This window comes from Mus musculus, chromosome X, assembly GCF_000001635.26.
Source record: "Mus musculus strain C57BL/6J chromosome X, GRCm38.p6 C57BL/6J".
Taxonomy (NCBI): domain Eukaryota; kingdom Metazoa; phylum Chordata; class Mammalia; order Rodentia; family Muridae; genus Mus; species Mus musculus.
The window spans coordinates 75290876-75318512 of record NC_000086.7 but is presented as its reverse complement, the minus strand read 5'-3'; the positions used below and the strand labels follow the sequence as shown (position 1 = coordinate 75318512).

At 40.3% G+C, this 27637-nt stretch overlaps 1 protein-coding gene across 7 annotated transcripts in view; it reads left to right on the top strand.

The window, feature by feature from the left end:
* F8 (coagulation factor VIII) overlaps positions 1-27637 on the top strand; it is a 212395-nt gene that overhangs the window by 64226 nt on the left and 120532 nt on the right. For 5 of the 7 annotated variants that reach the window (XM_006527790.4, XM_006527792.4, XM_006527791.4 and 2 more), the window contains 2 exons: positions 1854-2004; positions 22214-22423. In XM_006527790.4, the coding sequence (XP_006527853.1) occupies positions 1854-2004; positions 22214-22423 (361 nt within the window). The remainder of the gene's footprint in view (positions 1-1853; positions 2005-22213; positions 22424-27637) is intronic. The other 2 variants (NM_001161374.1, NM_001161373.1) reach the window with 1 other exon arrangement.

Here is a 27637-nt window from a genome sequence, read left to right as displayed (position 1 = left end):
AAGCACCTAAAAAGATGTCCAACATCCTTAGTCATCAGGGAAATTCAAATCGAAACAACCCACCTCATAACAGTCAGAATGGCTAAAATAAAAAACTCAGGGGACAGCAGATGCTGGTGAGGATGTAGAGAAAAAGTAATACTCCTCTATTGCTGGTGGGATTGCAAACTGGTACAACCACTCTGGAAATCAGTTTGGCAGTTCCTCAGAAAATTGGACATAGTACTACCTGAGGACCCAGCAATACCACTCCTGGGCATATACCCAGAAGATGCTCCAACATTTAATAAGGACACATGCTCCACTATGTTCATAGAAGCCTTATGTACAATGGCCAGAAGCTGGAAAGAACCCAGAGGTCCCTCAACAGAGGAATGGATACAGAAAATGTGGTATATTTACACAGTGGAGTACTACTCAGCTATTAAAAACAATGAATTTATGAAATTCTTAGGCAAATGGATGGATCTGGAGGATATCATTCTGAGTGAGGCAACCCAATCATAAAACAACTCATGTGATATACACTCACTGATAAGTGGATATTACCCCAGAAGCCCAGAAGCTCAGAATACCCAAGATACAATTCATAAACTACATGAAACTCAAGAAGAAGGAAAACCATAGTGTGGATATTTCTATCCTTCTTAGAAGCATGGAACAAAGCACCCATGAAAGGAGTTACAGAGACAAAGTGTGGAGTAGAGACTGAAGAAATGACCATCCACTCACCTGGGGATCATCTCATATACAATCACCAAACCCAGACACTGTTGCAGATGCCAAGAAGTGCTTCCCGAGAGGAGCCTGATATAACTGTCTCCTGAGAGGCTCTGCCAGTGCCTGACAAATACAGAAGTGGATGCTCACAGCCATCCGTTGGACTGAGCATAGGGCCCCCAATGAAGGAGCTAGAAAAAGGACCTAAGGAACTGAAGGGGTTTGCAGCCCCCTAGGAGGAACAACAATATGAACTAGCCAGTACCCCCAGAGCTCCCTGGGACTAAACCACCAACCAAAGAGGACATATGGTGGAACTCATGGCCCTAGGTGCATATGCAGCAGAGGATGGTCTAGTCGGAAATCAATGGGAGGAGAAACCCTTTGTCCTATGAAGGCTCTATGCCCCAGTGTAGGGGAATACCAGGGCCAGGAATCAGGAGTGGGTGGATTGGTAAGCAGGAGGAGGGAGGGAGGGAGGGAGGGAGGGAGGGAGGGAATAGGGGGAGGCTGTTTTTTGGAGGGGAAACCAGGAAAGGGGATAACATTTTGATATGTAAATAAAGAAAATATCCAACAAAAAAAAAAAAGGAAAAAAAAATCTTATACTCAATTAGCAGGTGAATCAAAAGAGAATTTAGTTCATTATATAAAGTGCTATTCTAAGATCCTGGGGGATTTTTTTGAACAAAATCTTTATGGCATTATTCAGTGTTCATCCTGACATATCTTATTTCCTTTTATTTTTTTTTAATTTCCTATAAGCTGGTAGCCTTATATAAAGGTATTTGCAAGATAAGAATTCAGAATGGTATTGATTTTATTTGATTTGGATGTTCTTTTAAGATCTACATTTCTCTACTTTAAACATATGAAAAGCAAAAACACTGGCACAAACTATACCAGTATATGATCTTCGGTCCAGAAGGAATGAAATTTACTAGATCTAGTTACCTTCCTACCTTGAGGTTTCATTAGTTCTGAACATACATTCATCACTCAAAATGCCCATCCCTCTTCCAGTACATGGATTTAATAGTATACTCTATGCTATCTCTTTATTCTGGGCTGCTAGCTTCTACCTATAGTATGAGTGACATTTCCTTCTCCTTTTTAATATATGTTATTAACAGATGATGTCAGACAAAAGAAATGTCATCCTGTTTTCTATATTTGATGAGAACCAAAGCTGGTACATCACAGAGAACATGCAACGCTTCCTCCCCAATGCAGCTAAAACACAGCCCCAGGACCCTGGGTTCCAGGCCTCCAACATCATGCACAGTAAGTGAAGAATAACTTGGATTCATTGCATATCTAGTAAAGAGAAAATTGATGCCCCCAACTTATGTCTAGTAACATCTCTTATATAGAGACTATAATAAGTATGTAACTGTAACTACATAATATATATTTTAAAAACCCACTGACTACTTTTCTTTTGCTACCCTGTCCCTTTAATTTGTATTTTATGTCCTATATTATTCCTTATTACCAACTACTCCATACCAAGATAACTCGTTTCAAAATATTTTATTATATAATCATATACTATAAACATGATATTTATCTTCCTAAAGTATTAGATTTATCTTCTCACAGTGTTAAAAGGTAGTTTAAGCTGGGCAGTGGTGGCACACGCCTTTAATCCCAGCACTTGGGAGGCAGAGACAGGCGGATTTCTGAGTTCGAGACCAGCCTGGTCTACAGAGTGAGTTCCAGGACAGCCAAGGCTACACAGAGAAACCCTGTCTCGAAAACAAACAAACAAACAAAAGTTTAAGATCAATGTGTCAGAAGATTTAATTTCTTCTTCAATCTCTCTTTAGCTTTTAGATGTTGACGTGTCCCTGTACCCTTGTATGGTCTTCCCTCTATACCTTTCTATATTGTAGTCATCTCTTATTATAAAGAACTTAGGGTCTGCACTAGTAACCTTATTTTAACTAATTTTCTCTTTAAAACCCATCTCTAAATCCAGCCACATTTGGAAGTATTGGAGTTTGAAGCATCAGCAAGAAAACAGGGGGAACCCAATTCAGCATATAAAATATGTATGTGTTATTTATATATAAACACAGATCTGAATAGCAAAAGCATAATAAAAATTTAATCTTAATATCCTACTAGAAAAAGACTATCAGTGATTCAGATAACATGGTTGTCTTAGTCAGGGTTTCTATTCCTGCACAAACATCATGACCAAGAAGCAAGTTCAGGAGGAAAGGGTTTATTCGGCTTACATTTCCATGTTGTTGTTCATCACCAAAGGAAGTCAGGACTGGAACTGAAGCAGGTCAGGAAGAAGGAGCTGATGCAGAGGCCATGGAGGGGTGTTTCTTACTGGCTTGCTTCTCCTGGCTTGCTCAGGTTGCTCTCTTATAGAACCCAAGACCACCAGCCCAGAGATGGTCCCATCTACAAGGAGCCCTCCACCCTTGATCACTAATTGAGAAAATGCCCCACAGCTGAATCTTATGGAGGAATTTCCCCAACTGAAGCTCCTTTCTCTGTGATAACTCCTGTGTCAACTTGACACACAAAACCAGCCAGTACAATGACATATTTATCAAACTGGAAAAATTATAAGACCATTATTACTAGTAGGTTTGGGTAAAAGGGCACTGTTATACAGTACAAGTAGGAAACACTATAGTTCTTTTGAAGATTACCTTGCTTATTACATTTTTTAAAAGATTTATTTATTTATTATATGTAACTACACTGTAGCTGTCTTCAGACACTCCAGAAGAGGGTGCCAGATCTTGTTATGGATGGTTGTGAGCCACCATGTCGTTGCTGGGAATTGAACTCATGACTTTCGGAAGAGCAGTCAGTGCTCTTAACCACTGAGCCATCTCTCCAGCCCTGCTTATTACATTTTTAAATATATGCTTTTGAAGTTCTGGTCCTTGTTGGGATGGGATAAGCACACATTACCCTGTTAGTTTCATATAATGTGACTAAAATTCAAATCATAGAAAATCACAGAAAAATTGCCTAAGAACAGAACCCTGAAAAGTTATATTTTAGGACATTCTAAGATGTGCCTTCTATCAGAATTCTATGCCCTTTGTCTTATAATATTAGTCCTCCACTTCAAGTCAACCTGAGCCTCACATTTAATTTGGACTTCTGGTAATACTTGCCTATTTTAATCTAGAGTCATAATACTTTACTCTCTGTTCTAAAATTTTTAATGTTTAAATTCCCTTCGGTTGCATTTACATTTTTCATATAAATATGTATATAAACATATGTAATTCATATGTTTCAAAGACATAGCTTATTTTGCCAAGAGGCTGATTTGTAGTAGTTAATTCAGATGGCCCATATTTTTTTCTCCTTTGTTACCTTTTGGTCAGGATTTCGTTGTTGATTTTTTTTCCCACCTAACAATATTGCACTTTATTATTTCCTTAGTGTAATATAAACTAGATATCTATGATTTTATTATTCTATCCATCATTTCTCCATTTCCTAATACAGCTTGTTTCAAATACTAGAATAAGCATCTCTAGTATTTGAACATACATTATTTTAATAGAGACATTGTTTAAAACAAAAGAGAGATCGTTACGTGGAATCTAAAACAAAGTGAAACACATGTACTAGACAGGGTTCTTTAGAATAACAGAAGTTACAGTATAGATAGATAGATAGATAGATAGATAGATATTGATATATGTCAATATAGATATAGATAAAGTAGATTTATTACAATGACTTACAGGATGCAGTTCAGCTAATCCAACAATGGCTGGCTGTGAACAGAAATTCCAATAATCTTGTAGTTTCTCAGTCAACAAGGTTAGGATGTTTCAGCTCGTCTTCAATATGTGGTGGAATCCAGAAGAAGTAGGCTTTAACACCAGTGAAGTAATGGATGTGTTAGCAAAGCAAGGAAAGGCAGGCAAAAAGCCAAACCTTTCTTCTTCCATTGTCTTATATAGTTTTCCAGCAGAACGTGTGGCCCAGATTAAAGTTATGTTTTCCAGCCTTAAGATCTGATTTAAAGGTGTATCTTTGCCCATCTCAAAAGATCTAGACCTTTTGGCATGTGTCTTTCTATTTCAAAGATTCAGATTAGAAGTGGATCTTCTTACTTCAGAGTAAGCAAAAGGTCCCTTACAGGTGTGTCCTCTATTTGGGGATTTTAGTTCCAGATATAGTTAAGTTGACAACCAAGAATAGCCATCACAATACATAAAAACAGAGAGTAAAGTAGTGGTTACCAAAGTCTGAGTAGCTCGCTTTCTTGTTCATGCTTACCTAATTTTTTATACATCCTAGAACTGCCTGCCTGAGGAATCATGATGCCTAGAGTGGAATGGGCCCTCCTACATTAATTAATAATCAAAACAATTCCTCACAGACATGTCCACTGTATTAATTAGGATTCTCTAAAGGAATAGAACATATTAAATGATTATATATAAAGAGGATTTATTAGAATGGCTCGCAGGCTGTGGTCCAGCTAGTTCAACAATGGCTGTCTATCAAGGGAAGGTCCAAGGATCCAGTACCTATTAAGTCCATAAGACTGGATGTCTCAGTTGGTCTTAAGTATACACCATAATCCCAAAAAAGTGGGCTCTAATGCCAGTGACAGAATGGACTTGCCAAGAAGGCTTCCTTTTTGCATGTCCCTTATGTAGACTGTCAGCAGAAGATGTGGCCCAAATTAAAGGTAGATCTTCCCATTGCAAAAGAGCTAGATTAAAAAGTTTATCTTCCCAGCTCAGAAGATCTGGACTAAAACTGGGTCTTTCTACTTAAAATAACTGCTTTAAGAAAAAGTCCCTCACAGGTGTATCCAGCCTCTTGAGTTATAGTTAAGTTCAGAAGTAGTCAAGTTGACAACCAATAATAGCTATCACACCCACAAACCAACCTGATTTAGGCAATTCCTCAATTGCGGTTTCTCTTGGATGACTCTGTCAGGTTGACAATTAAAGCTAAAGAAAACAATTGCTCAGCAGTAAAGATGGTATACTTTTCTTTCAGAGTACCCGAGTCTGAGTCCTAGCACCCATGTTGGGCAACTCAGAACTGCTTGTAATTCCAGCTCCAATGGATCTGACATCTTTAGGCAACTGCACTCATGCACACATCTCACGCATACCCCAATTCACATACACGTAATTTTTAAAAATCTTTAAAAGTGGTACATTTTATAATGTATTTTGTATGTATGTGTCTATGAGAGAAAGGAAAAAGAGAAAAACAGAGACAGAGAGAGATAGAGAGAAAAGGAGAATTTCAAATTTTCTGAGGAACCTCCAGACTGATTCAGAGTGGTTGTACCAGTTTTCAATCCCACCACCAATGGAGGAGTGTTCCTCTTTCTCCACATCCTCGACAACAGGTGCTGTCACCTGAGGTTTTGATCTTAGCCATTCTGACTGGTGTGAGGTGGAATCTCAGGATCATTTTGATTTGCATTTCTCTGATCACTACAGACTTTGAACATTTCTTTAGGTGTTTCTCAGCCATTCAAGATTCCTCTGTTGTGAATTCTCGGTCTAGTTCTATACCCCATTTTTTGACTGGGTTGTTTGGTTTTTTTGATGGTTAGCTTCTTGAGTTCCTTATATATTTTAGATATTAGCCCTCTATCGATGTGGGGTTAGTGAAGATTTTTTTCCCAATCTGTAGTTTGCCAATTTGTCTTATTGGCTATGTCACTGGCCTTATATAAGCTTTCCAGTTTCATGAGGTTCCACTTATCAATTCTTGATCTTAGAGCATGAGCCGTTGGAGTTCTGTTTAGGAACTTTCCCCCTGTGCCAATCAGTTCAAGGCTCTTTCCCACTTTCTCTTCTATTAGATTCAGTGTATCAGGTTTTATGTTGAGGTCCTTGATCCACTTGGACTTGAGCTTTGTGCAAGGTAGCAAATACGGGTTCTAATTTCATTCTTCTACATATCAACAGTCAGTTAGACCATTTGTTGAAGATGCTTTCTTTTTTTCCATTGTATATTTTGGCTTCTTTGTCAAATATCAAGTGTCCATAAGTGTGTGGTTTTATTTCTGGTTCTTCAGTTCTATTCCATGGATCAACCTGTCTGTCTCTGTACCAGTACCATGCAGTTATTATCACTATTGCTCTGTAGAGCTTGAGGTCAGGGATGGTGATTCCTCCAGCTATTCTTTTATTGTTAAGTACTCTTTTAGGTATTCTGTTTTTGTTTTGTGTTGTTTTTCTCTTTCTTTCTTTCTTTCTTTCTTTCTTTCTTTCTTTCTTCTTCTTCTTTTTTTTTTTTTTTTGCATTTTCAGATGAATTTAAGAATTCCATGTCTTTGAAGAACTATGTTGGGATTTTGATGGGGATTACACTGAATCTATAGATTGCCCTTGGTAGAAGGGCCATTTTTACCATGTTAATTCTGCCAGTCCATGAGCATGGAAGACCTCTCCATTTTCTGAGATCTCCTTTGATTTCTTTCTTGAGAGACTTGAAGTTTTTGTCATACAGATCTTTTACTTGTTTGGTTAGAGTTACCCCAAGATATTTTATATTATTTGTGGCTATTGTTGGGGGAGTTATTTCCCTAATTTCTTTCTAAGCCTGTTTATCATTTGTATAAAGGAAAGCTACTGATTTATTTGAGTTAATTTTATATGCAACTATTTTGCTGAAGTTGTTTATCCACTGAAGAAGTTCTCTGGTAGAATTTTTGGGGTTGCTAATGTATACTATCATATCATCTGCAAATAGTGCTACCTTTATTTCTTCTTTGGCAATTTATATCCCCTTGATCTCTCTTTGTTGTCTTATTGTTGTAGCTAGCACTTCAAGTACTATATTGGATACATATGGGGAAAGTGGGCATCCTTGTCCCCGATTTAATGGGATTGCTTCAAGTATCTCTCCATTTAATTTGATATTGGCTGTTGGTATGCTGTATATTGCTTTTTAAAAAAGGTGATCCAGAGTGGGAATCCCTCAAAGCTCCATTTCCACCAGACACATACAAGCTGATCTGATCCATCCCAGAGTTCCAGCTCTATAAATGGTTGTATTGGTGAACCCTCTTATCTTAGTTAGGGTTTTACTGTTGTGAACAGACACCATGACTAAGGCAACCCTTATAAGGACAACATTTAATTGGGGCTAGCTTACAGGTTCAGAGGTTCAGTCCACTATGAAGACAGAAACATGGCAGCATCCAGGCAGTCATGTTGCAGGAGTTGCTGAAAGTTCTACATCTTCATCTCAAGATTTCTAGTAGAATATTGGCTTTCAGGCACCTAGAGGGTCTTAAAAGTCCATATACCCACAGTGACACACCTATTCCAGCAAAGTCACACCTACTCAAAGTCACACCTACTCCAACAGGGCTACACCCTCTAATAATGCCACTTCCTGGGCTGGGCAGATACAAACTATCATATTACATTCCCTGGCCCCCATAGGCTTGTTCAAACATATGAGTCTATGGGTGGTGTTTACTCAGGTAATGTTTAAGTCATTCTCAGATTTTTGATGGGGTTGAAGACTAGTTTTATTCTCTTAATCAAACTCAAGTTGTGTAACATAGAGATTTTATTGAGTGGATGACATGGTTTTCAGGTGGCAAACACAGGCTAAAATCTAAACATAATCCGGGGATAAAATCATAATTCTTTTTTTTTTTTTTTTTTTTTTTTTTAGATTGACATTTTTTTTTAATTAGGTATTTAGCTCATTTACATTTCCAATGCTATACCAAAAGTCCCCCTTACCCACCCACCCCCACTCCCCTACCCACCCACTCCCCCCCTTTGGCCCTGGCGTTCCCCTGTACTGGGGCACACAAAGTCTGCGTGTCCAATGGGCCTCTCTTTCCAGTGATGGCCGACTAGGCCATCTTTTGATACATATGCAGCTAGAGTCAAGAGCTCAGGGGTACTGGTTAGTTCATAATGTTGTTCCACCTATAGGGTTGAAGATCCCTTTAGCTCCTTGGGTACTTTCTCTAGCTCCTCCATTGGGAGCCCTGTGATCCATCCATTAGCTGACTGTGAGCATCCACTTCTGTGTTTGCTAGGCCCCGGCATAGTCTCACAAGAGACAGCTACATCTGGGTCCTTTCAGTAAAATCTTGCTAGTGTATGCAATGGTGTCAGCATTTGGAAGCTGATTATGGGGTGGATCCCTGGATATGGCAGTCTCTACATGGTCCATCCTTTCATCTCAGCTCCATACTTTGTTTCTGTAACTCCTTCCATGGGTGTTTTGTTCCCACTTCTAAGGAGGGGCATAGTGTCCACACTTCAGTCTTCATTTTTCTTGAGTTTCATGTGTTTAGGAAATTGTATCTTATATCGTGGGTATCCTAGGTTTTGGGCTAGTATCCACTTATCAGTGAGTACATATTGTGTGAGTTCCTTTGTGATTGTGTTACCTCACTCAGGATGATGCTCTCCAGGTCCATCCATTTGGCTAGGAATTTCATAAATTCATTCTTTTTAATAGCTGAGTAGTACTCCATTGTGTAGATGTACCACATTTTCTGTATCCATTCCTCTGTTGAGGGGCATCTGGGTTCTTTCCAGTTTCTGGCTATTATAAATAAGGCTGTTATGAACATAGTGGAGCATGTGTCCTTCTTACCAGTTGGGGCTTCTTCTGGATATATGCCCAGGAGAGGTATTGCTGGATCCTCCGGTAGTACTATGTCCAATTTTCTGAGGAACCGCCAGACTGATTTCCAGAGTGGTTGTACAAGCCTGCAATCCCACCAACAATGGAGGAGTGTTCCTCTTTCTCCACATCCTCGCCAGCATCTGCTGTCACCTGAATTTTTGATCTTAGCCATTCTCACTGGTGTGAGGTGGAATCTCAGGGTTGTTTTGATTTGCATTTCCCTGATGATTAAGGATGTTGAACATTTTTTCAGGTGCTTCTCTGCCATTCGGTATTCCTCAGGTGAGAATTCTTTGTTCAGTTCTGAGCCCCATTTTTTAAGGGGGTTATTTGATTTTCTGAGGTCCACCTTCTTGAGTTCTTTATATATGTTGGATATTAGTCCCCTATCTGATTTAGGATAGGTAAAGATCCTTTCCCAGTCTGTTGGTGGTCTTTTTGTCTTATAGACAGTGTCTTTTGCCTTGCAGAAACTTTGGAGTTTCATTAGGTCCCATTTGTCAATTCTCGATCTTACAGCACAAGCCATTGCTGTTCTGTTCAGGAATTTTTCCCCTGTGCCCATATCTTCAAGGCTTTTCCCCACTTTCTCCTCTATAAGTTTCAGTGTCTCTGGTTTTATGTGAAGTTCCTTGATCCACTTAGATTTGACCTTAGTACAAGGAGATAAGTATGGATCGATTCGCATTCTTCTACATGATAACAACCAGTTGTGCCAGCACCAATTGTTGAAAATGCTGTCTTTCTTCCACTGGATGGTTTTGGCTCCCTTGTCGAAGATCAAGTGACCATAGGTGTGTGGGTTCATTTCTGGGTCTTCAATTCTATTCCATTGGTCCACTTGTCTGTCTCTATACCAGTACCATGCAGTTTTTATCACAATTGCTCTGTAGTAAAGCTTTAGGTCAGGCATGGTGATTCCACCAGAGGTTCTTTTATCCTTGAGAAGAGTTTTTGCTATCCTCGGTTTTTTGTTATTCCAGATGAATTTGCAAATTGCTCCTTCTAATTCGTTGAAGAATTGAGTTGGAATTTTAATGGGGATTGCATTGAATCTGTAGATTGCTTTTGGCAAGATAGCCATTTTTACAATGTTGGTCCTGCCAATCCATGAGCATGGGAGATCTTTCCATCTTCTGAGATCTTCTTTAATTTCTTTCTTCAGGGACTTGAAGTTTTTATCATACAGATCTTTCACTTCCTTCGTTAGAGTCACGCCGAGATATTTTATATTATTTGTGGCTATTGAGAAGGGTGTTGTTTCCCTAATTTCTTTCTCAGCCTGTTTATTCTTTGTATACAGAAAGGCCATTGACTTGTTTGAGTTTATTTTATATCCAGCTACTTCACCGAAGCTGTTTATCAGGTTTAGGAGTTCTCTGTTGGAATTTTTAGGGTCACTTATATATACTATCATATCATCTGCAAAAAGTGATATTTTGACTTCCTCTTTTCCAATTTGTATCCCCTTGATCTCCTTTTGTTGTCGAATTGCTCTGGCTAATACTTCAAGTACTATGTTGAAAAGGTAGGGAGAAAGTGGGCAGCCTTGTCTAGTCCCTGATTTTAGTGGGATTGCTTCCAGCTTCTCTCCATTTACTTTGATGTTGGCTACTGGTTTGCTGTAGATTGCTTTTATCATGTTTAGGTATTGGCCTTGAATTCCTGATCTTTCCAGAACTTTTATCATGAATGGGTGTTGGATCTTGTCAAATGCTTTTTCTGCATCTAACGAGATGATCATGTGGTTTTTGTCTTTGAGTTTGTTTATATAATGGATTACATTGATGGATTTTCGTATATTAAACCATCCCTGCATCCCTGGAATAAAACCTACTTCGTCAGGATGGATGATTGCTTTAATGTGTTCTTGGATTCGGTTAGCGAGAATTTTATTAAGAATTTTTGCATCGATGTTCATAAGAGAAATTGGTCTGAAGTTCTCTATCTTTGTTGGATCTTTCTGTGGTTTAGGTATCAGAGTAATAGTGGCTTCATAAAATGAGTTGGGTAGAATACCTTCTACTTCTATCTTGTGAAAAAGTTTGTGCAGAACTGGAGTTAGATCTTCTTTGAAGGTCTGATAGAACTCTGCACTAAACCCGTCTGGTCCTGGGCTTTTTTTGGCTGGGAGACTATTAATAACTGCTTCTATTTCTTTAGGGGATATGGGACTGTTTAGAAGGTCAACTTGATCCTGATTCAACTTTGGTACCTGGTATCTGTCCAGAAATTTGTCCATTTCGTCCAGGTTTTCCAGTTTTGTTGAGTATAGCCTTTTGTAGAAGGATCTGATGGTGTTTTGGATTTCTTCAGGATCTGTTGTTATGTCTCCCTTTTCATTTCTGATTTTGTTAATTAGGATTTTGTCCCTGTGCCCTTTAGTGAGTCTAGCTAAGGGTTTATCTATCTTGTTGATTTTCTCAAAGAACCAACTCCTCGTTTGGTTAATTCTTTGAATAGTTCTTCTTGTTTCCACTTGGTTGATTTCACCCCTGAGTTTGATTATTTCCTGCCGTCTACTCCTCTTGGGTGAATTTGCTTCCTTTTTTTCTAGAGCTTTTAGATGTGTTGTCAAGCTGCTAGTATGTGCTCTCTCCCGTTTTTTCTTGAAGGCACTCATAGCTATGAGTTTCCCTCTTAGAAATGCTTTCATTGTGTCCCAAAGGTTTGGGTACGTTGTGGCTTCATTTTCATTAAACTCTAAAAAGTCTTTAATTTCTTTCTTTATTCCTTCCTTGACCAAGGTATCATTGAGAAGAGTGTTGTTCAGTTTCCATGTGAATGTTGGCTTTCTGTTATTTATTTTGTTATTGAAGATCAGCCTTAGTGCATGGTGATCTGATAGGATACATGGGACAATTTCAATATTTTTGAATCTGTTGAGGCCTGATTTGTGACCTATTATGTGGTCAATTTTGGAGAAGGTACCATGAGGTGCTGAGAAGAAGGTATATCCTTTTGTTTTAGGATAAAATGTTCTGTAGATATCTGTCAGATCCATTTGTTTCATCACTTCTGTTAGTTTCAGTGTGTCCCTGTTTAGTTTCTGTTTCCATGATCTGTCCATTGGTGAAAGTGGTGTGTTGAAGTCTCCCACTATTATTGTGTGAGGCGCAATGTGTGCTTTGAGCTTTACTAAAGTTTCTTTAGTGAATGTGGCTGCTCTTGTATTTGGAGCATAGATATTCAGAATTGAGAGTTCCTCTTGGAGGATTTTACCTTTGATGAGAATGAAGTGTCCCTCCTTGTCTTTTTTGATGACTTTGGGTTGGAAGTCAATCTTATCAGATATTAGGATGGCTACTCCTGCTTGTTTCTTCATACCATTTGCTTGGAAAATTGTTTTCCAGCCTTTCATTCTGAGGTAGTGTCTATCTTTTTCTCTGAGATGAGTTTCCTGTAAGCAGCAAAATGTTGGGTCTTGTTTGTGTAGCCAGTTTGTTAGTCTATGTCTTTTTATTGGCGAGTTGAGACCATTGATGTTAAGAGATATTAAGGAAAAGTAATTGTTGCTTCCTGTTATTTTAGTTGTTAAAGGTGGCATTCTGTTCTTGTGGCTGTCTTCTTTTAGGTTTGTTGAGGGATTACCTTCTTGTTTTTTCTAGGGCGTTGTTCCCGTTCTTGTATTGGTTTTTTTCTGTTATTATCCTTTGAAGGGCTGGATTCGTGGAGAGATAATGCGTGAATTTGGTTTTGTCGTGGAATACTTTGGTTTCTCCCTCTATGATAATTGAGAGTTTGGCTGGGTATAGTAGCCTGGGCTGCAGTTTGTGTTCTCTTAGTGTCTGTATAACATCTGTCCAGGCTCTTCTGGCTTTCATAGTCTCTGGTGAAAAATCTGGTGTAATTCTGATAGGCTTGCCTTTATATGTTACTTGACCTTTTTCCCTTACTGCTTTTAGTATTCTATCTTTATTTAGTGCATTTGATGTTCTGATTATTATGTGTCGGGAGGAATTTCTTTTCTGGTCCAGTCTATTTGGAGTTCTGTAGGCTTCTTGTATGTTCATATGCATCTCATTCTTTAGATTTGGGAAGTTTTCTTCAATAATTTTGTTGAAGATGTTTGCTGGACCTTTGAGTTGAAAATCTTCATTCTCATCCACTCCTATTATCCGTACGTTTGGTCTTCTTATTGTGTCCTGGATTTCCTGGATATTTTGAGTTAGGATCTTTTTGCATTTTCCATTTTCTTTGATTGTTGTGCCGATGTTCTCTATGGAATCTTCTGCACCTGAGATTCTCTCTTCCATCTCTTGTATTCTGTTGCTGATGCTCAAATCTATGGTTCCAGATTTCTTTCCTAGGGTTTCTATCTCTAGTGTTGCCTCGCTTTGAGTTTTCTTTATTGTGTCTACTTCCCTTTTTAGGTCTAGTATGGTTTTGTTCATTTCCATCACCTGTTTGTATGTTTTTTCCTCTTTTTCTGTAAGGACTTCTACCTGTTTGATTGTGTTTTCCTGTTTTTCTTTAAGGACTTGTAACTCTTTAGCAGTGTTCTCCTGTATTTCTTTAAGTGATTTATTAAAGTCCTTCTTGATGTCCTCTACCATCATCATGAGATATGCTTTTAAATCTAGGTCTAGGTTCTCAGGTGTGTTGGGGTTCCCTGGACTGGGCGAAGTGGGTGTGCTGGGTTCTGGTGATGGTGAGTGGTCTTGGTTCCTGTTAGTAAGATTCCTCCGTTTACCTTTCGCCATCTGGTAATCTCTGGAGTTAGTAGTTATAGTTGACTCTGTTTAGAGATTGTTCTTCTGGTGATTCTGTTACCGTCTATCAGCAGACCTGGGAGACAGATTCTCTCCTCTGAGTTTCAGTGCTCAGAGCACTCTCTGCTGGCAAGCTCTCTTACAGGGAAGGTGCGCAGATATCTTGTATTTGGACCTCCTCCTGGCCGAAGAAGAAGGCCCAAAACAGGACCTTTCTCAGACAGTGTGTTGCTTTGGCAGTTCCCAGGTGGTACAGACTCTCACCTAAGCAGACTAAATTCCTAAGTTCCTTGGAGTCCCGGGACCAAGATGGCGACCGCTGCTGCTGTGGCTTAGGCCGCCTCCCCAGCCGGGTGGGCACCTGTCCTCCGGTCCGGAAGGTGGCCGGCTGTCCCCGGCCCACACAGGGTGCTGCCTCAGCGCCTCTGTGCTTCTGCCTGTTCCAGAAGCTGTCAGGTTCTCTGGCGCACCCTCTCACCTGTTCAGACTAATTTCCTAAGTTCGGTGGGTCTCGGACCAAGATGGCGACCACTGCTGCTGTGGCTTAGGCCGCCTCCCCAGCCGGGCGGGCACCTGTCCTCCGGTCCGGACGGTGGCTGGCTGTCCCCGGCCCACAAAGGGTGCTGCCTCAGCGCCTCTGTGCTTCCGCCTGTTCCAGAAGCTGTCAGGTTCTCTGGCGCACCCTCTCACCTGTTCAGACTAATTTCCTAAGTTCGGCGGGTCCCGGACCAAGATGGCGACCGCTGCTGCTGTGGCTTAGGTCGCCTCCCCAGCCGGGCGGGCACCTGTCCTCCGGTCCGGAAGGTGGCCGCCTGTCCCCGGCCCACACAGGGTGCTGCCTCAGCCCCTCTGTGCTTCTGCCTGTTCCAGAGGCTGTCAGGTTCTCTGGCGCACCCTCTCACCTGTTCAGACTAATTTCCTAAGTTCGGCGGGTCCCGGACCAAGATGGCGACCGCTGCTGCTGTGGCTTAGGCCGCCTCCCCAGCCGGGCGGGCACCTGTCCTCCGGTCCGGACGGTGGCTGGCTGTCCCCGGCCCACAAAGGGTGCTGCCTCAGTGCCTCTGTGCTTCCGCCTGTTCCAGAAGCTGTCAGGTTCTCTGGCGCACCCTCTCACCTGTTCAGACTAATTTCCTAAGTTCGGCGGGTCCCGGACCAAGATGGCGACCGCTGCTGCTGTGGCTTAGGCCGCCTCCCCAGCTGGGTGGGCACCTGTCCTCCGGTCCTGAAGGTGGCCGGCTGTCCCCGGCCCACACAGGGTGCTGCCTCAGCGCCTCTGTGCTTCTGCCTGTTCCAGAAGCTGTCAGGTTCTCTGGCGCACCCTCTCACCTGTTCAGACTAATTTCCTAAGTTCGGCGGGTCTCGGACCAAGATGGCGACCGCTGCTGCTGTGGCTTAGGCCGCCTCCCCAGCCGGGCGGGCACCTGTCCTCCGGTCCGGACGGTGGCTGGCTGTCCCCGGCCCACAAAGGGTGCTGCCTCAGCGCCTCTGTGCTTCCGCCTGTTCCAGAAGCTGTCAGGTTCTCTGGCGCACCCTCTCACCTGTTCAGACTAATTTCCTAAGTTCGGCCAAAATCATAATTCTTTCAGTTAGGAAATATGGTAGAGCACTTTGTCTAATTCACAAATTGATTGGCTGGATGTCAGTTGTACCTCATGGTTTGTAATGTACTTAATTGTTATGGTTTTGTTCAATTTATATCTGGGAGAAGAGGTTGTTTTTTGTTTTTGTTGTTTTTTGATTGATTGATTGTTTGTTTGTTTTACTGGACAGAAAAGGTGAGGTGTAGAGGGAGGTGCTGATACTACTAAGGTCTGGTTCTTGAGTTGTTAATAAAGAGGCCAAGAGCCAATTTCTGGACAGAATGGACAGGTGGAACTTCCAGGTCCCAGGAGGAAAAGGCAGATACAGGGAAAGAGAGGAGGCTTTTCTTCCATGCTTTGGAACTAATATCTTTCTTGGCCTGTTTGTCACTTGGATACTGATTTATTTGAGTTAATTTTATATCTGGCCACTTTACTGAAGTTGCTTATCAGCTGGAGAAGATCTCTGGTAGTGTTTTTGAGGGTTGCTTATGTATACTATCATATCATCTGCAAATAGTGATACCTTTATTTCTTCTCTGCCAATTTGTATCCCCTTGATTTCTTTCTGTAGTTTTACTTGTTCTAGCTAATACTTCGAGTACTATATTGGATAGATATGGGGAGAGTGGGCATCTTTGTCTTGTCCCTGATTTTAGTGGAATTGCTTCAAGTAAGTCTTCATTTAAGTTGACATTGCCTGTTGGTTTGCAGTAAATTACTTTATTATGTTTAGGTATGGGCCTTGAATTCCTAATCTCTACAATACTTTTAACATGAAGGGATGTTGTATTTTGTCAAATGCCAGGAGCCTCCTGTCCTGGGGTAGGGTAGAAGTGAAGTCACAGAGTCGGACTCTGGTGATGGCTTTAAAATAAAGCCAGGGCATTCTAGCTCTCTAATTGTACTGAAATGCTGATGATAATTTCTAAAAAGTCCTAACAATTTTCTTGCTCTTTCTGAGGGTAAGAGACTGCAGGAGTAGGTGATTAACACCTGTAGCCTAGCAGAGGAGGATTAAGCAATACAACCTGTGTTCTATCTCAGCAGGAAATGCTGGGCTCTAACTTTCAACCTGCTTGTCATGTCACAGGAAGAGTAGACATTTAGAGAAGTGATTATAGAGTTTATTACTAAGTTGTGAAAAGTTTCCTATTAAACATTTCTAAGGGGGAAAGTTGAAAGATCCTAAGCAGGGAAAGGGAAAAATTATGTATGTAGAGAAAAGGAAAAACGTCTTGTCTAAGTGGGGAAAAGGCAAAAAAGTCTCATCTATAAATCCCACTCATCTTTGTCCTCAGTACTTATACATCTTTCAAAATACATGATCCCATGTTACAAAGTTCATCACAAGTCCACACACACAAAAAACAAATCATAAATTGAAATAGAAGTTTACAACAGTGAATGTTTACATTCATATCCATTAGGAGTAATCACCTAGCTAAACATCCATCACTTGTCTCTTCAGGTTCACTGAAGGTTTAAAACCATAACTAAGTCATTAGTGAAGTTTTGTATAGATAAACCCAGTAGATATTTTATCTTCTGTCCTAGCAACTATAATAAATAGTTAGTTCCAATTTATTTATTTATTTATTTATTTATTTATTTAGGTTAATTGTTTTACAACCTTTTGGAATGTGCTCTGAGTAGAAGAAAGGCTGGTTACCATCTAAGAGCAATTAACTGGTGACACTTTGGAGACTGGCAGAGTTCTCATTGCAGCTTTGATTATCAGAAAAGGATCTAATAGCAGTCCCATTATAAAGGAGCTTAATAATCACAGATATAGGAATTCTTATAGGATCATCATTAAGACTTATCTATTTGTCTACATAGCATCACTACAAGATAGTACATCTTTGTGGATCTGCAGATACCTGCTCCAAAGGTGTGTGCTATTACTTACTGATTCTTATACATGTTTAATAATAACAAGAAAAGCATATTAATAGCAGGAATCTTTCCTAAAATGAGTGCCTTTCAGCAATGCTTAATGAGGGCACACCTGTTGCAAATTACATAATAACCTAAAGCAGGCCACTTCAGGATGATCACCTGCTAGTTATTGGCTTGTCCCATTATGGCTCCTGAGAGTAAAATGCTTTTTCTGCATCTAAGAGGATGATCATGTGGGTTTTTTTTTTTTTGAGTTTGTTTATATAATGGACTACATTGATGAAGGATTTTTGTATATTGAACTAGCCTTACATCCCTGGGATGAAGCTTACTTAATCATGGTGAATGATCGTTCTGATGTGTTCTTGGTTTGCAAGAATTTTATTGAGTATTTCTGCATCAATATTCATAAGCGAGATTGGTCTGAAGTCCTCTTTTTAGGTTGGATCCTTGTGTGATTTAGGTATCAGAGTAATTGTGGCTTCATAGAACGAGTTAGGTAGTATTCCTCCTGTTTCTATTTTATGGAATAGTTTGAGGAAAATTGGTATCAGGTTTTCTTTGAAGGTCTGCTGGAATTCTGCACTAAATCCATCTGGCCCTGGGCTTTTTTTGGTTGGGAGGTTTTTAATGACTTCTATTTCTTTGTGTGATATGGGCCTTTTTAGATAGTTTACCTGATCTTGATTTAAGTTTGGTATGTGGTATCTGTCTAGAAAACCATCCATTTCATCAAGACTTTCCAGTTTTGTTGAGTATAGACTTTTATAGTAGGATCTGATGATTTTTTTGAATTTCCTCCCTTTCTGTTTTTATGTTTCCCTTTTCATTTCTGATTTTATTAATTTGGATACTGCCTCTTGGCCCTTTAATTGGTTTGGCTAAGGCTTTATCTATTTTGTTGATTTTCTCAAAGAGCCATCTTTTGGTTTTGTTGATTCTTTGTATTGATTTCTTTGTTTCTATTTGGTTGCTTTCTGCCTTGAGTTTGACTATTTCCTACCTCTACTCCTCTTGGGTGGTTTGCTTCGTTTTGTTATAGAGCTCTCAGGTATTGGGTTATGTTGCTAGTGTAAGATCTCTCAAGTTTCTTTACCAGGGCACTTAGTGCTATGAATTTTCCTCTTAGCACTGCTTTCATTGTGTCCTATAGGTTTGAATATGATGCGTCAACATTTTCATTAAATTCCAGGAAGTCTTTAATTTTTTCTTTCTTCCCCTGACCAAGTTATCATTGAGTAGAGAATTGTTAAGTTTCCATGGGTATTTGAGTTATCTGTTGTTTTTGTTCTCATTGAAGACCAGCCTTAGTCCATGGTGATCTGATAGGATGCATGGAATTATTTCAGTCTTCTTGTGTCTGTTGAGACCTGTTTTGTGCCCAATTACATGGTTGATTTTGTAGAAGGTACCATGAGGTGCTGAGAAGAAGGTGTATTCTTTTGTTTTAGGGTGAAATGTTCTGTAGATATCTGTTAAATCCATTTGGTTCATAACCTCTATTAGTTTCACTGTGTCTCTGTTTAGTTTCTGTTTCAATGACCTGTCCATTGGTGAAAGTGGAGTGTTGAAGTTTCCCACTATTATTGTGTGGGGTTAGATGTGTGTTTTGAGCTTTAGTAAAGTTTCTTTCATGAATGTGGGTTCTCTTGCATTTGGGGCATAGATGTTCAGAATTGAGACTTTCTCTTGGTGGATTTTCCCTTTGATGTGTATGAAGTGTCCTTCCTCATAACGCTTCATAACCTTAGGTTGAAAGTCTATTTTATTGTATATTAGGATGTCAACTCCAGCTTGTGTCTTGGAACCATTTGCTTGGAACCATTTTCCATCCTTTTACTTTGAGATAGTGTCTGTCTTTGTTATTGAGATGTGTTTCTTGTATGCAGCAAAATGCTGGATCTTGTTTGTGTATCCAGTCTGTTAGCTTATGTCTTTTTGTAGGTGAGTTGAGTCCATTAATATTGAGAGATATTAAAGAGAGATGACTGTTGCTTCCTGATATGTTTGTTTTTATAGATGGCTTTATGTGCCGGTGGTTCTCTCCTCTTGGTTTTGTTGTGAGATGCTCAATTTCTTTCTTTGGTGCAGGTACCTACCTTTTGTTGGAGTTTTTCTTCTAGGATCCTCTGTAGGGCTGGATTGGTAGATAGACAGATACTGTTTGAATTTGGTTTTGTTCTGGAAAACCAAATTTTGGTTTCTCCATCTATGTTGATTGAGAGTTTTGCTGAGTATAATATCCTGGGATGGCATTTGTGTTTTCTTAGAGTCTGCATGGCCTCTGATCAGGCTCTTCTGGCTTTCATAATCTCTGTTGAGAAGTCTGGTGTAATTCTGATAGGTCTACCTATTTATGTTACTTGACCCTTTTCCCTTGGAGCTTTTAATACTTATTCTTTGTTCTGTGCATTTAGTGTTTTGATTATTATGTGATGAGAGGATTTTCTTTTCTGGTCCCATTTATTTGGTGTTCTATAGGCTTCTTGTACCTTTATGGCCATCTATTCCTGTAGGTTGGATTATCTTCATTTCCTTCCAATACAGTTTTTCTTATATTTGGTTTTTTCATTGTGTCCTGAATTTCCTGGATGGTTTGGGTTAGGAAGTTGTTATGTTTTGAAGTTTCATTGACAGTTGTGTCAATCTCTTCTATTGCAAGGCATGGGGGAAAGAGGGGAGTGGGAGAGAACCCCTGTCCCGCCAGTGTTCTGGTGCTCTGGGCAGACAAACGTGGGAGGACTGTGCATGCTTTCCATGCGGCTCCTGGTGGGTATCTGGCTGTGGGAAGCCACTGACCCCACATGGTGGGTGGTGGATAAGAGGTAGCCCCAAGTACCAGGTTTTCAGCCTCTGGCATCCCGTGCAGGATACTGTGGAGGAGCTAAGAACAGAATAGGGGCTCTGGGGTAGTACTTGGCCCTGGTAATGAAGGGAGGAGAGAGCAGGGAGATGGGGGTGCTGGATGGTTCCTATGGTGGGAGAGTCCTTGGTCAGGTCTGTGGCTTGAGCACAGGATAGCCTTCTGGTGAGAGGTTAGAAGAGGCTTCTTAGGAGAAAGCCAATCCCATCGTTAGGCAGCCTATTTTGGTTGAATGGGGCTTTCTCCGGTTACCCAATAAAGAAATCTACAAGGGACGGAAAGGCAAGCCATGTTCCCAAAATCAGGTGCCTGTCACAGTCCCACATTCTATGGCATCTTCTATACCTGATATTTTCTCTTCTATCTCTTGTATTCTGTTGGTGATATTTACCTCTGTAACTCCTGACCCCTTTCCTTGGTTTTCCATTTCCAGATTTCCCTCCATTTTTGTTTTCTTTATTGTTCCTACTTCCACTTTTAGGCCTTGAACTGCTTTATTCATTTCCTTCACCTGTTTGATTGTGTTTTCCTACATTTCTTTAATGGACTTTTTTGTTTCCTCCCTAAGGGCTTCTACCTATTTATCTGTGTTTTTCTGTACTTATTTCAGTGACTTATTTATATCCTCCTTAAAGGACTCTAGTATCTTCATGAGATAAGATTTTAGGTCAGCTTCCTGTTTTCAGATGTGTTGGTGTATTCAGGGCTTGCTGTGGTGGGAGAACTGGGTTCTGATGATGCTCATGTATATTGGCTTTTGTTGGTTATGGTCTTGAACTTGCCTCTTACCATCTGGTTATCTCTGGTGTTTGCTGGTTTGGGTGACTCTGTCTGGTATCTGCCTCCTTTTTTGCCTGGGTTGCTTCAGGTCTCCTGGTAGGCCTGTGACCCTGGCTGTTGCAGACCACCTGTGGGGCTTTCCAACTAGGGGCTCTTCATAGGGGCAGAGAAGCTGCATTAGATCTCCTAGGAGGCCTTCAGATGGTTGGATCTTCAGAAGAGCAGTCAAGCTGTTGTCCTGTGTGAAGATGTTCCACCAGGGGGCGGGGCAGCCTGTGATTTCTGTTTCACTGTGTGCAGAACTCCAGGAAAGCTTTCAGTCTGTTGAGTTAGTTGTCCTGCATGCCACAGAGCCTGCTAGACATCTTCAGACTGTGGTATCTATTGCCCTGTATACAAAGGAGCTCCTGCAATGCCTTCAAGCTGTGTTGTCTTTAGAGGAGCAAGCAAGCTGCTGATCAGTTGATCAGTTGCCCTGTGTGTAGCAGATCTCCTGGGATGCCAGTTGCCCTGTGTGGAACAGGTCTCCTGGGATGTCTCAGGCTGTGGTGTCAGTAACCCTAAGTGCAGTGGATCTCCTGGGATGGCAGAAGGGGAGTGGTATTCAGCTAGCAGGGGTTGGGGTTGGGGGTGATGGGTCCTGAGTCTACTGGGCTCCCAGTGGCAACTGTGGGACTTCGGGAGGATTCTTAGCAACTACTCTGAGTGCAGCGGATATTCTGGGATGGCTCAGGATTTGGTGTCTTCAGGGAAGAAGACTAGCTAGCAGTCTGCCCCAACAGAAAGGACCAAGCGTAAAGGACCCAAATCTCTTCTTACATGATGCTATATGACTCTCCTCACTTTAGGATTGGAGTTGGGTGATTAAATATTAATCAACTACCTGATTGGTAACTGTTCTCAGTGGTGAGGTAATAGACATAGTATATATTAATTTCTAATTGTATCCTAACAATCATATCCAAAATGACAAATCCAGGTTACAACAAAATTATACCACTTATTCTCAATTGCTTTTGTAGGCATCAATGGCTATGTTTTTGATAGCTTGGAGTTGACAGTTTGTTTGCATGAGGTGGCATACTGGCACATTCTCAGTGTTGGAGCACAGACAGACTTCTTATCTATCTTCTTCTCTGGATATACTTTCAAACACAAAATGGTCTATGAAGATACACTTACCCTGTTCCCATTCTCAGGAGAAACTGTCTTTATGTCGATGGAAAACCCAGGTTAGTTATTTATATTATCCTTTCACTAACAACTGTGATTGTTTCATTGTTCTTTTGCCTGATCCGTCAAATTTAAGCAGACAGTAAATATATCAAGTGACTTTGATATGTGGCTTTGGTAATTGTAAACTATTTTAATGAAGAACTAAGGGCTTAGAACTTGGTTGTGGTACAGACAATAAAGACATAAACACATAAGCATAAGATATTTCTTCTAAGTTTTATTAGTATGTTTTTAAATAATGCTGTCATCTGTACCTTTGCATATAATCCTTATGTATAATATGCTTTCAAATGTATATATTTCATTTATTCTTTTAAGATATTTATTAAGGATCTTATATATGCCAGACACTGTAGAAAATGGTAATATAAAAATAACAGCACCAACTCAATATTGTGGTTCAGTACTACAGTGCTTGCCTAGCACACATAAATTCCTGGATTCAATTCTCTACATTGAAAAACAAATAAAAGCCTCAAACTAGCCTTTACTGTAGAAACAATCAAACAAAACCCTTATTTAACATAAGTCAAATTTTAAGTCTTTTTGTTAAATGGTACTAGTGGATCTATTTTACCAATAAGTTCTAAACCTTGACTTAGATTTTTTCATCACCAACCATGAAGTTGGTTACTTTGCTACTGAAATACTGTTTTCTTCTGTCTTCCGAGAAACAATCTTTGGTTCTGTTCATTTACTGACACCATTTTTGCTGGCTTCCCTTAATCTGGACACCATCAAGCATTGTTTCATTCTGATTTAAGTAGTTTGGATAGTATGTTCAGAGAGACAAACAGAGATAGAGAGACAGACAGGCAAATAGACAAAGATGGACATACAAACTTGTACATATGTGCACACAGAAGGCCTTAGTTTATTTTGTGTGATTATGTCTTACCTCATTATATAATTTGGTGTGACATTAATTATGAGAAATACTTGTCAAGCTCTTTAAGTACTCTATCTGATTCTCTCTATCTCCCTCTATAGTTATATATATGTATATATATATATGTAAATATATAATTGTATATGTATATATCATAAAAGAATATATGTATATGTATATGTATATGTATATGTATATGTATATGTATATGTATATGTATATATAGTTTTTCTTAGTTAGGATTTTACTGCTGTGAAGAGACCCCAATGACCAAAGCAACTCTTATAAATGACAACATTTAATTGGGGCTGGTTTACAGGTTCAGAGGTTCAGTCCATTATCATCAAGGTAGTAAGCATGGCAGTTTCCAGGCAGGCATGCTGCAGGAGGAGCTGAGAGTTCTATCTTGATCTGAAGACAAAGAGGAGAGGACTGTCTTCCAGGCAGCTAGGAGGAGGGTGTAAAAGCCCAAGTATACAGTGACACACTTCTTCCAACAAATCCACACCTACTTTAGCAAGGCCATACCTCCTAATAGTGTCACTCCCTGGGCCAAGCATATTTAAATCATGATTTGTTTTTTTACTTGTTTTATTGATTACTATTGTCCCTTCTAGTTTTCCAGTTTGGTTAACTTCGAAAATTTCACATTTCATATAATTCTCTCTCTCTCTCTCTCTCTCTCTCTCTCTCTCTCTCTCTCTCCTCTGGTTTAGAAAGCTCATTTCAGGCCATAGTTATAAAACCACTCTTGGAAGAATCCTTTTAGTCAAAGAAAAAGTCTTCCATGTCTGGGAAGGTGATCCTTCTGAGTTCCACCTTGTTTTCTGAGACAGAGTCTCTCATTGAACCTTGAATTCATTTGGTCAATGAACTCTAGAGAACTGCTTGTCTCTATATTCCAACTCTATGATATTATAGACATGTACTTTTTTATATTAATTTAGAATACTAATCCAGAAATACTTTGGTTAAATGTGGGGTGTGTTAATGCTTTCCTGCAATCCAGTATTCAGAAGGCAGATTTCTGAATTTGAGGCCAGCTTAGTCTACAGACTAGCCAGTGGTTAAAAAAGGCCAGTCTCAAAATGAGCAAGAACTGGGGGGAAAGGAAGAGACTTTTGTACTTAGTTAAATAACATTGCCTGAACTTTTGTAATACAGCTTTCTTCATTGCAAATGTGACTAAATATAAATGTAAAACATTATAATTAGCTCTTATATCTTAATCCAGTAGCATAAAGAATAGATACTTTGGCCTGGTAGTGGTGGTGAATGCCTTTAATCATAGCATGTGAGAGGCAGAAGCAGGCAGATCTCTATGAATTACAGACTAACCTGGTCTACAGAGTGAGTTCCAGGAGAAACTGTGGTGGTTTGAATATGCTTTGCCTGGGGAGTGGCACTATTAGGAGGTATGGCCTTTTTGGATTAGGTATGGCTTTGTTGGAGAAATTGTGTCACTGTGCACTTGGGCTTTTACACCCTCCTCATAGCTGCCTGGAAGACTGTCCTCTCCTCTGTCTTCAGATGAAGATGTAGAACTCTCAGCTCCTCCTGCAGCATGCCTGCATGAAGACTGCCATGCGTACTGCCTTGCTGATAATGGACTGAACCTCTGAACCTGTAAACTAGCCCCAGTTAAATGTTGTTCTTTATATGAATTGCCTTCGTCATGGTGTGTCTTCATAGCAATGGATACCCTAACCAAAACAGAATTTGATACCAGGGTTTGCAATATTGCAGTGATAGATCTGACCATGTTTTTATTTGAAGAAATGTGGATTTGGACTTCAGATTTGGAGAGTAATGAAATGCTTTCAGTGGGACTTAATGGGCCATCCTAATAGGAATATGGAAGATAGTGGTGTTGAGGATGATTTGATCTATGCAGTCCTAGATCTAGATGCTTCAGAAAAGAAAACTTTTAGTATGTGACTTAGAGACTCTTCTTGTGATATTTTGGTGAATATTGTAGCTGCTTTTTGCCCTTGTCTGAAGAGTCTGTCTGAAGCTAAGGTGAAGAGATTCACCAGATTAATTGCATTGACAAAATGTAAAAGTCAACCAAGTTTAAACTCTGTGCTGTGGTTTACTCTCATGAATAGCATTTTGATCATGTGTAGCAAACTTAGAAAAGAAAAATACAAAATGTATGGTTCAAGTAATTAGAAGCCTTAGAGCTGAATCCTGTGTTCAAGGAGATGAACAGATTAAGGGACTGGTGACTTTGGGGCAAAATCCCACCCAGCTAAGATTATTGTTTGTGTTTGCCATTTAACAAGGAATAGTTATATCATGTTAGACATTATTACTAGTTGGTTATTATTTTCATGTGTACTTTTAATATGGAATGAACTACATCCAGAGATGGAGGACACAGACTTTTGATCCAGATCTTGAGGAATAGTGGATATGAAAAGCTTAGTCCAGGCATGGTAGTTTACACCTTTATGAGAGAGACAGAGAGAGAGAGAGGGAGAGAGAGAGAGAGAGAGAGAGAGAGAGAGAGAGAGAGAGAGAGAGAGAGAGCAGATCTCTGAGTTCAAGGTTACAGGACAGCCAGGCTTAGTCCATGAAGGAATTGGAAAGGTGTTGACAATGTAATAATAAAACAAGGGGAGGGGCCATGTTCCAGCCCCAGCAAGAAGCAGAATTCAGCAGCTTCAGCCATGTGGCTCTGGCCTTAGAGTCAAAAATAAAAGGGACTACTGTGACAATTGGTGATGGTTAGCTGGAGCTTAGACATTAGCAGTGATTAAGAAGAGACCAGGATCATTGAGGTGACATCTTCTGGGAAGTGTTTTATGAGAGAACAAAGAAGCTGAGTTCTAGAGATAGCCAAAGTTGTACCTCCCGCTACAGCTGTACAAGGTAATGGGAAAGAGTCACCCAGGTGGAACTGGTTTTGAAGGCACAATTGGGTCATGGAGAGCAGCTGAGGCTTGGCATGGTGAGAGGCCATGGAAGGCCATGAGCAAAGTTGCAGCCTTAATTGCAGTTGATGGCCTAGGACTGAAGGTGTCATGCAAAGAATTTGAAACCTGTCACTATGAAGAGAACCTAAAAGACTATTGGTGAGGCCCAGGTGCAGCAGAATACCCCAGCATATTGGAGATGTTGGTACCATGGGATGACCACCAAAATTAGCAGCAACAATCAACCAGACTCTGGAAGTGCTACAGAGGGCAGAGCTGGAGAAGTGACCCAAGCCTTTTGGAGGAGACTGGAAGATCATGTGTGGATCCTAGACATTGGAACAAGAAACTGTAAAGTTGAAGATGCCTTAGAGACCCAGATATTTGAAATGCCAGAGCCATAGGATACCTGCTGAGGAAATTTGCTAACAGGTATTGGAACCATCCCAAGGGAAAGTGTTGTGTTGCAGTCAACAAAGATGAAAGGAATTGGACATTAGACATGGAGGTACAGGGTTTGGAGTTTGCCCAGCTGGTTTTTGGTCTTGCTTTGGTCTAGTATTTCCACAGTATGGTATTTTCTAATGGTAGTGTATGTCCTATGATGTTGGACGCATGTGACCTACCTTTTGATTTTGATTGTACAGAAGATTACAGTTAAGTGATTGCATGAATCTCAGAAGAGGATTTGAACTTTGTACTCTTAAACATTGATGGTACTGTGGTAGACTATAGGTACTTTTGAAGTTGGACTAAATGTATTTTTACATTATGCTACGGCTAGGTATAGAGTCATGTGTTTGAAGAAGGTTATGCAGGCCTATACTTTATTTTTTTTCAAACCCCTATTTTTAATGATGGTTCTTAAATACTTTATCCTCCCTTTTAGCCCACCACCCACTAGAGGTAGTGACAGAGAAAGGATACAGGAGAAGTGGACTTGTTTAGAAAGGCTCTTTGGAGTAACTCCCACCTGTATTGTCTAGAAATCAGAATTTCAGTTTATGGGTTAGCAGCGGCAGCTCAATCCACTCGCAAACACCATCAGTGTAGTTCATTAGAGTCAGGATACCAAACAGGAATCAGCAGCCATGGCACAACCTAGCAGAGACAGCCAGGCCTCAGCCGCTGCACAAGTAAGCAGGAGCAACTTGGAGGAACACTAGAAGTTCTCAGCTATACTTCTCTGAGGGAAGATCAGTGAAGATAACTGAACATCAGCAAAGATCAGCGAAGGCACAAGACCCACAAGAGTTGCACAGCTAGCTCTGTAAGCAAGACTAGCTCAGCCTCTGTCACTGTCTGGTGAGTCCTATTTATACCCTCCAAACATCAGCATCCTCCATGTGTCTTACCTCAACATGCATCTTGCCTCTCTATATGTGCATCTGTCTCAGCTGACA